This window comes from Phyllopteryx taeniolatus, chromosome 13, assembly GCF_024500385.1.
Source record: "Phyllopteryx taeniolatus isolate TA_2022b chromosome 13, UOR_Ptae_1.2, whole genome shotgun sequence".
Taxonomy (NCBI): domain Eukaryota; kingdom Metazoa; phylum Chordata; class Actinopteri; order Syngnathiformes; family Syngnathidae; genus Phyllopteryx; species Phyllopteryx taeniolatus.
This window is the reverse complement of record NC_084514.1, coordinates 20,307,909-20,322,437: the sequence shown is the minus strand read 5'-3', so window position 1 is coordinate 20,322,437 and position 14,529 is coordinate 20,307,909. Positions and strand designations below refer to the sequence as shown.

General features: G+C 42.1%; 2 protein-coding genes across 13 annotated transcripts in view; one reads left to right on the top strand and one right to left on the bottom strand.

Annotated features, from left to right (window-relative positions):
- Positions 1–3,154: 3,154 nt before the first annotated feature.
- Positions 3,155–12,508, bottom strand: brms1la (BRMS1 like transcriptional repressor a). Of its 5 annotated transcripts, none has more exons than XM_061793749.1 (9): positions 12,409–12,508; positions 10,930–11,086; positions 10,765–10,855; positions 10,533–10,660; positions 10,376–10,455; positions 5,892–5,988; positions 4,890–4,979; positions 4,705–4,769; positions 3,155–4,588 (listed from the first exon to the last, which is right to left on the bottom strand). In XM_061793749.1, exons 1-9 carry the CDS (start codon positions 12,433–12,435, stop codon positions 4,478–4,480), a joined length of 846 nt encoding a protein of 281 aa, XP_061649733.1. In that variant the 5' UTR covers positions 12,436–12,508; the 3' UTR covers positions 3,155–4,477. The 5 variants fall into 5 exon arrangements, with proteins under 5 accessions (XP_061649733.1, XP_061649734.1, XP_061649736.1 ...); XM_061793750.1 differs by having other exon boundaries at positions 3,155–4,614; positions 12,409–12,501; XM_061793752.1 differs by lacking the exon at positions 12,409–12,508 and adding an exon at positions 12,102–12,252.
- An 8-nt stretch (positions 12,509–12,516) lies between these two features.
- Positions 12,517–14,529, top strand: part of ralgapa1 (Ral GTPase activating protein catalytic subunit alpha 1) — a 92,625-nt gene continuing 90,612 nt past the window's right edge. For 2 of the 8 annotated variants that reach the window (XM_061793737.1, XM_061793736.1), the window contains exon 1: positions 12,522–12,930. In XM_061793737.1, the coding sequence (XP_061649721.1) occupies positions 12,825–12,930 (106 nt within the window). In that variant the 5' untranslated portion in view covers positions 12,522–12,824. Of the gene's footprint in view, positions 12,931–14,529 lie in introns of all 8 variants that reach the window. The other 6 variants (XM_061793743.1, XM_061793741.1, XM_061793744.1 and 3 more) reach the window with 5 other exon arrangements.

Below are 14,529 nucleotides of genomic sequence, written 5' to 3'. Positions count from 1 at the left end.
CGGGGATGAGATCCTGCCCCAAGTGGAGGAATTCAAGTATCTTGGGGTCTTGTTCACGAGTGAGGGAAGAATGGAACGGGAGATCGACAGACGGATCGGTGCAGCGTCTGCAGTGATGCGGACTTTGTATCGGTCCGTTGTGGTAAAGAAAGAGCTAAGCCGAAAGGCGAAGCTCTCAATTTACCGGTCGATCTTCGTTCCTACCCTCACCTATGGTCATGAGCTGTGGGTCGTGACCGAAAGAACAAGATCCGGGATACAAGCGGACGAAATGAGTTTCCTCCGCAGGGTGTCCGGGCTCTCCCTTAGAGATAGGGTGAGAAGCTCGGTCATCCGGGAGGATCTCAGAGTAGAGCCGCTGCTCCTCCGCATTGAGAGGAGCCAGATGAGGTGGCTGGGGCATCTGATTCGGATGCCTCCCGGACGCCTCCCTGGTGAGGTGTTCCGGGCATGTCCCAACGGGAGGAGACCCCTGGGACGACCCAGGACACGCTGGAGAGACTACATCCTTCGGCTGGCCTGGGAACGCCTCGGGATCCCCCCGGAAGAGCTGGATGAAGTGGCTGGGGAGAGGGAAGTCTGGGCGTCCCTGCTGAAGCTACTGCCCCCGCGACCCGACCCGGATAAGCGGTAGAGAATGGATGGATGGATACATTTTAATGTCATGATGGTGGTACTTGGCGACCAGTATTTTTTTGGAGGTGGTATTTAGTGTAAAAGGTTCGAGAGCAAATTTGGGAAAGAATGTACAAAAAAACTACACTCTTAACGATTTGCGGTTAATTTACAACTATCTTACTGTATTTTATAATATATGTGAAATATTGTTAGTCCTCCCTTACAAATTAAAATTTATATTAGTCATTTAACAATAATAGTAAGTAATTAATAGCTCAAAATTAATGGTGGACTCCAATAGTATCTTACATCCATGCATCCATTTTTCTGTACCGCTTTATCCTCACTAGGGTCGCGGGCGTGCTGGAGCCTATCCCAGCTATCTTCGGGCGAGAGGCAGGGTACACCCTGAACTGGTCGCCAGCCAATCGCAGGGCACATTGAACCAAACAACCATTCGCGCTCACATTCACACCTAAGGGCAATTTAGAGTTTAGGGATAGGGGCCAATACTTTTTCACAGCACTGTATGTGGCTATATCTTCTTCAATCGTAAAATTTTTTTTTAAACAAGCCTTCCAACTTGTTACACAGCCACAATTTTCACTTATTATTGTATAGTTAAAAAAAAAAAAAAAACATCAATATTCAATATAGGCAACAATTACACCGAATACATCGAAGTTCAATGAGAAAATGTAATCGGCTGCTGGTATTGTCAGGCTGACATGTCTGGGGTGGGGGCCTGGGGGCAATATCTAGCTGAAAATCACATATTTCATCAGAACACGAGCCTAAAATGACTACCGAGTCAATTTTAGGAGGATTAATTTTTTTTCTGCAGCCATTTTTAAGTCCAGACCTATGGAATAAGTGACAGTGTTCTCACCATTAACTAGTTCCTTTAATGTCTTTCGATGTCACTCATGTTCCATCATGTATTTTAAGTCTAATTCACAAACTGTCTGAGTCATGTAATAACTGTACCCATGCACATCTTGTACCAGTGAGCTGTGAGTGCAGACCCATGAGTTCAAGTTATCAGTGGCTTGATCAAGCCTTTGCAAGAGCAGACCCCCCTCAGAGCGATAAACAGGCTGATCTGCCCTCTGTTTAGATGAGCAGGAATGTGCAAAATAAAATATATATTTGTGACTGTTTTTATGAATGTGTTGGTCCAGTCCCCTCCAAAAGTATTGGAACAGCAAGGTCAATTCCTTTGTTTTTGTTGTATACCGAAGACATTTGGGTTTTCAGATCAAAAGATGAATATGAGACAAAAGTTCAGAATTCCAGCTTTTATTTCATGGTATTTACATCTAGATGCGTTAAACAACTCAGGACTGAACACCTTTTGTTTGAAGCTGCCAGAGGTTAATCTTCGTCTCATCAGTCCATAAAACTTTGTTCCATAACCTTTGTGGCTCATCTCTGTACTTCTTTCCAAAATCCAATCTGGCCTTCCGATTATTTTTGCTGATGAATGGTTTGCCTCTTATGGTATGGCCTGTATATTTCTTCTCTCAAAGCCTTCTTCGAACAGTGGATTGTGATACCTTCACCCCTGCCCTGTAGAGGTTACTAGTGATGTCACTGACTGTTGTCTTTGGCTGTTTCTTCACAGCTCTCACAATGTTTCTGTCGTCAACTGCTGTTGATATCCTTGACCGACCTGTACGATATCTGTTGCTCATTACGCCAGCAGTTTTTCTTTTTCCAAGATGGCGCCTACCAGTGTGGTCACCTCGGTTACGCGCTCTCTAGTATTGTTTTTGTGTTTTTCGTTCGTCTTTGGAGACATTACACAAACTGTTTTTTTTTTGTTGTCAATGTCTTTATGTCTCATAAGTGTTCTCTGTTAATTGACTGTCTGTTGTCGTACTAGAGCGGCTCCAACTACCGGAGACAAATTCCTTGTGTTTTTTTATGGACATACTTGGCAATAAAGATGATTCTGATTTTGATTCTGACATTCCAAATTGTTGTATTGGTTCTGGATTTTCCCTCTTCTCTCAGCTTCAAAATGGTTTTGCTTTTCTCCCATAGACAGCTCGCTGGTCTTCATTTTTGCTTCACAGCAAATGCGGTTTTCACAGGTGAAACGCAAAGCCAAAAACAAGCACTATCTAATATTTAAGGAATCAATCTAAAAGGCAACACCTGAGCAACTAGAAACACCCATCAGTTACATGATCCAATACTTTTTTTCACTTGAAAAGTGGGTGGCTTCAAACAAAAGGTTGTTTAACACATCTAGATGTAAATGCCATGAAATAAAAGCTGGAATTCTGAACTTTTGTCTCATATTCATCTTTTGATCTGAAAACCCAAATGTCTTTGGTATACAACAAAAAAACAAAGGACCTTGCCGTTCCAATACTTTTGGAGGGGCCTGTGTGTGTAAAAATATTTGTATTGACCTGTTTATTTTTATTTCCCCTCTGTAAAACATTTTTAATTACAGTACACTGTAAATCAAAATGCTCCCGACCTACATATATGCCAACTATTCACTGAATTATTAGTAAACACCACATTGAACTCTATAAAATTCATTTTATTAAAAAATAATTTAAATCCTCAATAACCCTTTGCTTTCATATATGCATTTACTGTGTGAAAAAAAATCCCAAATGTCAACTAGATTAGCATAAAAAAAATAGCAATTCATAAAATTAATACAATTAAATGGCAGTTTGTTCATCAGCCATTACAAATTAATCAGTTACCTTCACGTAACAGTTTTTTGTTCATCATGGATGTGATGAAGCATCCTCACTGCAGGCTCGAATGAAAAAAACAAATGCTCATGCTTATGTTTGCAGATTAGCAGCAACTGGTTAAAATGGAGGCATGTTTATATTTTAACAAATTAAATTCAGACAATAGAACAGAGGTATATAAGTACAATACCATCTGCTGTTTTTGGTCTCTACCTTTTAAAATGCCCCAACTTTTTGACCAAATCAGTTTTGCGTTTGTAGGGAGTGATTTGAGTGTATTTTGTCCAAAAAGATATTTGAGAAAAACCAAGGACTCAAACAAGATATCCCACAAACCAAGTCAATTGTCTAGATTAACTGAAATTTTCTTCCTATTAAAATGGCATCAATTGGAAACCTTCTGAAAGGTTTGTCTACTAACTTAAAACTAAATATGTAACTGAAGTGCAGTTCAATACATCCTTGACAACAATCACACAGTCACGCAAGACTCACAAGGAAATATGAAACTATTTAAGAATGTGACATAGTGGTACAGGCAATAAGAATTGCAATGACCACCAAACTGTACAAAAGATGAACGAAAAAAAATGTTAAATCCAATTAAATTAATTTGATCAATATAAAATAAAACATTGAAATGCCAATTTCCCTGCATAATAGTTACAAGCCTTCCTATGAGGAACAATTTTTCACAAAGAGGTCATTTCAGACTGTGTGTAAGAGTTTGTGCTCTGTAAAATAAAATAAATGAAAAAAAGCTGTCACACCGCTGGGTTGACCTGAAATTCCAGTAAGAATGACTCACATTACCTTACCAAAACAATGAATGTCCGTATTTATGATGGCAGTAGTTACAGTGAGGAAAATAAATACCTATTTGACTTTTCTAAATGTTACCAAATAGAAAAAGATGTGAAGCATTCTTTTTTTCTTTAAGCACAAGTAAAAGCAGTTGAGTGTCAGGATTCACTTCGAAACAAATCAAATGTAAAATTTGATCTTAACCCTATCCGTCGCTCGGGTTGCAATGGTATCAAACGTTTAATCTTGTTGTTTGATTTAAAGGGCGTCTTGCGTGTTCCCGTTGGAGGCAGGAGGAATCTTAGCGGCCGGCGTCCCACTCAAATGTTGAGCTACGTGTTTTCACATGATGTGGGTGTGTTGCCATGTCTCAGCAGTTGAGAATGGGTCGGCTTCTGTCCGGTCTGAACGGGAAAGCGGAGCTGTCGGACTCCGCCTTCCCCCTGTGGGGACCGAGGGTGGCGACAGCCTGGGTGACAACACGCGCGTGCAATTGTTCTTAAATTAAAACAAACTTGAAAAACACTTTATTGAGGTAATACTGAGATTTAACGCCCACCTTTCTGATAGCCGTCCAGTCCTCCAGGATGTCCAAGTCAGGAAGCATGTAGACTATATAAGGGCGTATGAAGGGTTAAGTATAATACACAGCGGTCATAAGCAATTTTAACATTTTCTAGAAGCAGGATAAGAAGAAACGTATCCTTGTCCATAACAACAGATGCATTAACAGCCGAAAGATATCAGACACTACTGAAGGTCGTCTCCTCTTCTTATCCGGACTTAAAGCATCTCTTCTCTTCTTCCTTCCTGAAAGGTCGTCATTCCACAGCTCTGATGAGAAGCACGCAGAGAAAATTTTTGCCATTGAATGCTACAGGTGTTTCTTTTCAATCAGTGGAACCTCTTCTGTAAGGTACAACACCATCTGTTCTAGGATGCTGATTGAACTCTGATTTGTTCGAATTTAGAATCAAGTTTTCCCCTGCAGGAAATCATTTCAGTTGAATTCATAAATTCCAGAATATGACAAGTCCTCGAACTCTGTACACGGGGGCCTTGCTTTACGATAGAGTTCCGTGGCTACGGGGGGCAACATAACTTGAAGATGCCATGGTCGCTAACATAGCAGTACAGTTATAATTACAGTAAATATTCGTATATGGGTCATTCCACTGAGGTGGTTCACAATTTGTGACGTGTAAAAAAAAAATAAATAAATAAATAAAAATTAAGAACTTGACTCATTTTGTTGCAAATATGTTAGTAAAATGTCTTTAACGTATACCAGTTACATTTAGGGACTCATGGGATACAAACATACATAGTTTACTTAATGTGGTCGCTTGTAACACTGACTCTAGATATGAACATTGAAAGCTGTTTATTGTATGAAAACCAAATACTAGGGTTAGAGTAGGTTGCGTCTGACATGGTTTATTGCAAAATAATTGGAGGTGGAAAATTATTGATACAATATTACTTCATATCTACATGTTGATAGCCTGATTACTGACGATACTGTTGTTAATATTTGATGCCGTTTAATGTATTTTGCCGTTAATAATTGCTCGTAACATTTCACCACGTCTGTGGAATGACCCATATACATTACGAGGCCGTAAATATAAAACAATCACATGAAAACCATAATTATAGCGGTAACAGAGTGTGCCGTGTGACAATGTATTCTTCTTTGTAACGTCAACATATCCTGACGAGGACCTCCTTGCACATGCATGTTACCTGATGTTATATCTATGCTGTGTCTGTCTTCCTCAAGTCTTCTTATTTTCTCTTCCAATTCACTTTGAACTGTGTCAAACAACAACAGTTTCTCACTCTGTGCACAAACACAAACACACTAAATCAGACCAAACAACAGGTTATCTAAATATATTTTCACTGGGTTATTTGGGCGGCACGGTGAGCGACTGGTTGGCACATCTGCCTCACAGTTCTAAGGACCTGGGTTAAAATCCCGGCTGCGCCTGTGTGGAGTTTGCATGTTCTCCCTGTCCCTGCGTGGGGTTTCTCCGGGTACTCCGGTTTCCTCCCACATCTCTAAAACATGCGTGGTAGGTTAAGTGAAGACTCTAAATTGCCCGTAGGTGTGAATATGAGTGTGAATGGTTGTTTGTTTGTATGTGACCTGTGATTGGCTGGAAACCAGTTCAGGATGTACCCCGCCTCTTGTCCAACTCCCACCTCTAGCAGAACTTCACCCACGTCCTGGGGTAGGCGGGGGACATTGAGTCCGAGTGGACCATGTTCGATGCCTCCGTGGCTGAGGTGGCCGACCAGAGCTGTGGCCGTAAGCTGGTCGGTGCCTGTCGTGGCGGCAATCCCCGAACCCATTGGTGGACACCAACAGTGAGGGATGCCGTCAAACTGCAGAAGGAGTCCTATCGGGCTTTTTTTGGCCTGTGGGACTCCTGAAGCAGCTGATGGGTACCGGCTGGCCAAGCGGAATGCGGCTTTGGTGGTCGCTGAGGCAAAAACTCTGGCGTGGGAGGAGTTCGGTGAAGCCATGGAGAACGACTTCCGGGCGGCTTTGAGGAAATTCAGGTCCACCATCTGACATCTCAGGAGGGGGAAGCACTGCACAATCAACACTGTATATAGTGGGGATGGGGCGCTGCTAATCTCGACTCGGGACGTTGTGAGTCGGTACTTTGAAGACCTCCTCAATTCCACCAACACGCCGTCCCATGAGGAAGCAGAGTCTGGGGTCTCTGAGGCGGGCTCTCCTTTCTCTGGGGTGGAGGTCACCGAGGTGGTTAAAAAGCTCCGCGGTGGCAAGGCCCCGGGGGTGGATGAGATTCGTCCGGAGTTCCTAAAGGCTCTGGATGTCGTGGGGTTGTCCTGGTTGACACGCCTCTGCAACATCGCGTGGACATCGGGGACAGTGCCTCTGGATTGGCAGACTGGGGTAGTGGGTGTGTTCCAACTACAGGGGATCACACTCCTCAGCCTCCCTGGTAAGGTCTATTCAGGGGTGCTGGAGAGGAGAGTCCGTCGGAAAGTCGAATCTCAGATTCAGGAGGACCAGTGTGGTTTTCGTCCTGGCCGTGGAACAGTGGACCAGATCTTCACTCTCGGCAGGGTCCTCGAGGGTGCATGGGAGTTCGCCCAACCAGTCTACATGTGTTTTGTGGACTTGGAGAAGGCGTTCGACCGTGTCCCTCGGTGAGTCCTGTGGGGGGAGGGGGGGATGGTGCTACGGGACTCCCTGATACGGGCTGTTCGGTCCCTGTACAACCGGTGTCAGAGTTTGGTCCGCATTGCCGGCAGTAAGTCGGACTTGCTTCCTGTGAGGTTTGGACTCCGCCAAGGCTGCCCTTTGTCACCGATTCTGTTCATAACTTTTATGGACAGAATTTCTAGGCGCAGCCGAGGCATACAGGGGGTCCGGTTTGGTGGCCTCAGTATTGCATCTCTGCTTTTTGCAGATGAAATGGTTTTGTTGGCTTCATCAAGCTGTGATCTCCAACTCTCACTGGAGTAGTTCGCAGCCGAGTGTGAAGCGGCTGGGATGAAAATTAGCACCTCCAAATCTGAGACCATGGTCCTCAGTCGGAAAAGGGTGGCGTGCCCTCTCCAGGTCGGGGATGAGATCCTGCCCCAAGTGGAGGAGTTTAAATATCTCGGGGTGTTTAAATATTCACGAGTGAGGGAAGAATGGAACGGGAGATCGAAAGGCGGATCGGTGCAGCGTCTGCAGTGATGCGGACTTTGCATCGGTCCGTTGTGGTGAAGAAGGCGCTAAGCCGAAAGCCGAAGCTCTCGATTTACCAGTCGATCTACGTTCCTACCCTCATGGTCACAAGCTGTGGGTCGTGACCGAAAGAACAAGATCCCGGATACAAGCGGCCGAAATGAGTTTCCTCCGCAGGGTGTCCGAGCTCTCCCTTAGAGAGAGGGTGAGAAGCTCGGTCATCCGGGAAGGGCTCAGAGTAGAGCTGCTGCTCCTCCGCATTGAGAGGAGCCAGATGAGGTGGCTCGGGCATCTGTTTAGGATGCCTCCCGGACGCCTCACTGGTGAGGTGTTCCGGGGACGCCCCACTGGGAGGAGACCCCCGGGACGACCCAGGACACGCTGGAGAGACTACGTCTCTTGGCTTGCCTGGGAACGCCTCGGGATCCCCTCGGAAGAGCTGGAGGACGTGGCTGGGGAGAGGGAAGACTGGGCTTCCCTACCGAAGCTACTGCCCCCACGACCAGACCTCGGATAAGCGGAAGAAAATGAATGAATGAACCATATAGTGTTCGGCAACCACTATATCTCAGTTCATCGTTTGTGCCCCAGCTATATTGCTGATTTTTAAAGGGAGAGTTTGCAATTTTCATAAAAATCTCCTTTGTCATATTTGTTTAAACGGTCAGTATGAGTAAAATGATCTACGGAGAAATCAGCAAATCGCTGGACCCATCTTCTACCTCTTATTTGAGTTTTAAGAAACCAATGTGACCAAGGAAGAACAACCAATCTGATACAGAAGGTGTGACCAACGAGGTGTCAAACATTAGCCATGCACTCTCGGTCACACTTAGGGTTCGGCATCGTTTGAATTTGAGCGATTCCGGTTCCTCATTCTGGTTCCAAACGATTTTTGATTCAGATTTTTAAGGGGCTGGGTCAATGGGCCCCCTAGAGGTTATTAAAAAGTTGGACACTTTCATTCCAGTATGCCACCGCCACCTAGAGGTTATGAAAAAGATGTAGCCTACACTTTCATTTCAATATGACAGCGGTACATAGGACTGCATATATTTGTCCTCATAAGTTTACATACCCTGGCAGAATTTGTGAAATATTCTTCTTCTTCTTCTTCTTCTTTTCCTTTCGGCTTGTCCCATTAGGGGTCGCCACAGCGTGTCATCCTTTTCCATGAGAGCCTATCTCCTGCATCCTCCTCTCGAACACCAACTGCCATCATGTCTTCCCTCACGACATCCATCAACCTTCTCTTTGGTCTTCCTCTAGTGTTTTATTTAAATACGACTGACGACTGAACAACAACCACCATTAATTTCTTTATGTTTATGTTTTGTTTAATGATAACGGTTTTCTGAAATGCTTGACAGTTAAATTTGAATCCCATTAAAATAAAATGTGATTCGCCTGGTCTTTCATGTTTTCTTTTAAATAATTGGACACATCTTACAAATTATGCCTTGGTAATCAAACATATGAGCACAACTGTTTGCGTTATCATTTACTAAATAAAAGTAGGACTATGAATTTCAAAATAAGATCAAGTAAATTAAAAAAAAGTATGACGTGTTCAAATAAAATGCTTAACTTCAGAAGAATTATTATAAACTAACAAAAAACTGATAATACTTCATGTTTTGATCATATGGGTAGAAACAAAATCATGCATTGTAAAAATGCATTATACATAGAAGGGTTTTCCAGAATTTTGAGGTCAACTTTGCAGGTGCGTATTATACATGGGAGTGCTTTGTACATGAGAAATTACGGTTGTCAGTGGGGGAAATTTGTTTGATTTGTGCCCGACCTTGGTGGCTAGTTTTTGACCTATAAACTTAAGATTTTGTTATTTTGGATTGTGATTTTTGCTTAAATAGGCATGCGTCCCTTGAATGTCGACCGATATTACTGTATTATTATTTTTATGTGTTCCCCTTAAAATGCATGTGAAAATCTTTCCATTCATGAAATCATAAACTAAATGGGATAATGGGATTATCCATCCATTTTGTAGTCCTCATTAGAACCATGGTTGGGCTGCTGAATTTGGGCGAGAGGACACCCTGGACTGGTCAGCAGTCAATCGCAGGGCACATATAAACAAACAAACATTTGCACTCGCCATTCACAAAAAGTATTGACACTCATATTCACACCTATGGCAATTCAGAGTCCACAATGAACCTAACAAGCATGTTTTGGGAATGTAAGACGCAGTTAGAGTACACGGAGAAAACCCACGTCAGCATGGGTAGAACAACACCAAACTCGACTGTGAGGCACACTCACCGTGCTGGCATAATGGGATTATTGTTCTTTTTTTTTGTTAGAAATACATATGCTATGTGCAAAATGTAGAAAAAAACCTAAACTATTAGCTATTGGATTTTATTTTGGATTTGAAAAACACGTTATTTATAATAAGCCTTATTGAAGGTATGTGGCTCAAAGGTTTTAGAGTAAAGGAGAACTGGAAAGGCAATAAAAAGTGTGAGTGTGTTGGTGCTCTAACCTCCCAGTGCTGGCACGCTGCCTGGATCTCACACTTGTACCTATTCTTCACAGACTCCAAGCACAACTCCTTGTAGATGCCTGACAAAGACAAAAGGATTTGGAATGTGAATACAGAGGCCAGGGTGTAAATAGATTTTGTGACACGTTCTGATTACCTGCCACCTTGGTGCGGACCTGCATGTTCTCCAGCAGCACGGCCAGAGGATCTAAATATTCTGCCGCATGGCCGGCCTCCACTTCTGCCAGCTTGCTGTTGACCTGAGTGAGACGTTCCCGATAAAGCCTGCACACACAAAATATTTATTTTTCACACGCTGTCTCTTATGTCCTAATAGATAGAGCAAATATCAGCCTTAAAAAAAAAAAAAAAAAAACTTGGTTTCTTACTGGTCTTTGAGATCGGTGAACTGTTTCTCTAGATTTGACATTTCATCCAAACACTCCATCCTTCTTCGCTCACAATCCTCCTCATCCATTTCTAAGACATCCAAAAGTAACAAACGCACACATTTGTATTTGTTGTCCATGCACAACCGCTCCTGACATTCTTACCAGAGCTGTCTCCATCTTCGGAGACAGAGGACGTTTCAGAATCCTCCTCCTCGGAACTGAATCCTTCTTGCTCCTGATCCTCCACCTCCATCTCCTCTGCCGTGCTCTCCTTCTTTTCACGGTCACGATGCACCGGCATGGCAGCAAAATCACTCTGCTAGAGTGGAAGAAAGGTTTCTCTTCATGGTTGTTCCATGGCTAATGCTCAATGTCTTGTCATGTTGCATTTAATATGACCGTTTTCCATTTTTACTTTAACTGATTTGAAGAAACATTAACTTGGCATGTTACGAAATCTAGAAAAATGGAAGCCATTTTTTTTCCATTCCAATGTGTCGGATTTTTGGCAAATGAATTTAGTGGAGGTCCACCAAAAAGTTAATTCTTGTAAAATTTTTAATTCGATTCAATTTGAATTCAATTTTCTTTCACAATTATCATACTTGTTTTCTGCGTAGTTTGAAGTCAATCTGAAGATGCGCTTGCTCTCACTTTGACCTGTAAAATGAGATGGCTCGAGCAGACGCCAGTGATCAATCTGAATATGGCCTGTTTAAATATCACATTTGCGTCTCAACTAATAGTAAACATCCAGGCATTTTTCTTCCAAAGAGTCAAGGTTCTGGTCACACATTTCCCAACGATTTACACTAATTTCTGGGCAAGAAAATTTGGGCCAATTTGCGACATAACATCCTTAATCCTTATCGTATTCTTACAAACTAGGGCTCATTTTATTCGTGTATCACTCCTCCATACGATACACTAAAGTAATGCAAGTAATAAAGTAATATATTAAATACTATTGATACATAATGATTATGTGTTTTATTCAGTTGCTTGTTGTTTGATTTGTTTTGGATTTAGTTTTTTTTTTTTACTACAAAATATCCCTGTAAACATAAATCTTTTTAAATTGTAAAATCTCTTTACTTGTATAACTTTATATGTACGTATTCCAAATCTCGGAAAATATGTGGCTGGCAAAAGATAAACACAGCAACATATCGCGATGTTAGCATTTGAGCACTTTTAGCTACACAAAACAAAGACTTGTTGGTAAAGAAGGTTTAACGCATATTTCAATACCAAATTAGGACTCACAAACGTATATACCGTTGGAGATTTGTTTCAGCACTATTATTTGTCTAGGAAATAATGTCCAAACTTACATTTCCTACCCCTCAATGCTGCCTCAGAGCCAGAGAAATGCTAAAAACACATTTCTGTGGGAATGAACTTAAAAGTGTTGGGAAATGTAGTTTTCTACATAAGATCAACAACGCATTGAGAGCACCACAAACGGGCATCGTCACTACATTACCCAGGAATCAACACTGGCTCTGAGGGCGGTGGAAAGGCATTGTTTGAGTGCCTGTAAAAATTAAGATTTATTTTTTTTTTTGTCTCTGACATAGAAGCAAAATATGTTGCATTCCCTTGCAATACACACACAACCCACAATAAAACGGTCCTCACTATTGAGTGCATTTCGGATGAATGCATCTCGTAGCCATTATTTTGTTTCCCTCCCTTCTCCGAGCGCCATGATGTTTTCCTATGAGTGAATTGAGGAGCTGCTATTGCTAGCTTAGCTTAGTAGCTCCATGAACCTTCAGGCTGCAGTCTGAGATGCAATGGATGGATTGCTGTACCCGCTGCGGTCCGCCAACTATGAGGCTTAATGTCAATAAACGGTGTCCATTCGGACACAGTTTTCTAATACTGCGCATCAGTGCTAAAATCGGAGCGCATTGTGAGCGATTGCGTTAGGCGGGAGACATTCGGTTGTTATTTGCAGATTAATGCTAGCCGAAGCCGTCTAAATTGCTGCGTTTTAGAGCTAGCACTTCCTCGCTGTCTAAAATTGACTCCTCGAGTCTCCAGCCTCAGGAATGTTTTCCAAAAAGCCTCATGGGGACGTTAGAAAATCAACACAGAAAGTGTTGGATCCAAAGAAGGACGTCTTAACGAGGCTCAAACATCTCAGAATAGTCATAGGTAAGTTAAATATTCTTGTTGACCTGCTAACGTTCACTACTACGTGACAGCCTTGGAATGTCATAGGAAACTAAAAAAAAGAAAAAAACGAACCCCCCCATCTAAATAGTGGCTAGCTGTTAAGATTGTATATCATATTTAATGAAATTTATGAGCAGATTTTTAAACATTTTGTTTTTATTTTGTTATTTTTTTTTTTTTTAGCATCAAGTGACCAATTCAATGAGTAGTAGTAGTGTTGAAATCAGAAATGTTTATTTTTGTCACCCACATTATTATGTAAACATAATCTCTAATTGTAATGTGGATTTTAGAATGAATTCCGGGATGAATATTTGTCAATACAGTTAGTTTGAACACATTCTCTATATTTTTTGAAAGTACTGTGCAGTAATCATTTTCAAATGAACAATTTAGTAACCAATGAACAGAAGAGGAACTTGCATTTAAAAAAAAAAAAAAAGACCATCCTTTTTGTTGCTGGCAGCATAAAATGCAACAAATGAAAGTGGTCTGTTTAGGGGTGTGTCTGGCTGGCTTCAGTACCATATGTAATTATTTACTATTTGGATTACGTTTACAGGAGTACAGTAGTTAATAGTGCATATGATAGCCTAGTGTTTCCCACACATGTACGGCACACACCCTCAACATGCATTCCGACTAGAGATGAAAACAACCTCTAGTATTTCCTCTCAATGTCCCGTACAGTAGCCCAATTTCCTCTTTCCATTGTTAAGTCTCTCTCTGGACAAAGGGGTGTATCTCCTTGCTGTTTAGCGAACACCAAGACCACATAACATCCACAAGCGCACACTCTTGTACTATCAGTTCTTCAAAATGAACCCACAAACTGCTGAACAATAGTCACATCTGTGGAACAATCACGGTGCCACATCATGTATGCAACAAAATTCCCATGGTAACAATAAGGTGTGGCGCATTCTAACACCAGGCAGGTTTAAACAGCATATTCTTGAAGAAGTCTTACTTCACGTTGTTAATGTTGACTCGGTCATCATAGAGAACCCATTTTATTGACCACCCTAAAAGATGATCCTTTTGGCCTACTTGCCATTGAATTAGAGTTAACATGTTATGCCCCCCCACACACACACACACACAATTTCAAACAGTTCCCAGATGCCTTAAAATGTCTGTGGAATGCTTTCATCCAAAATACCCCAAGGATCAAGAATTATAAGTCAACTTTACACACCCTATTTTTTTTCTCTTGCTAAAAGTGCCTATTTTGGGATGGCAACCTTGTCTCATGCAAGTGAGCCAGCCCTCATCCCACCTTACATGCTATTGACCCAATGGATCATCATTATGATGATGATTAGGGACAGTGCAAGGGGTGGCTGGAATTAGAGCCCCAAGTCTAAAAAAGTGACTGTGAACTGCAAAGCACACATGAGCGTGAGCGTGTCCCTACAAGACGCCATAGATTCTGTTTTCCCTTGCGGAGGAAGCACTTTTTCACCAAGCCACCTAATTACTTGGGCCGCATGACACATTGTTTGCGTATCGTCGTCGCAATATACATGTGCACAGTAGTCCACGGTTTCCCACATAAACATTTATTTGTGGCGGGCA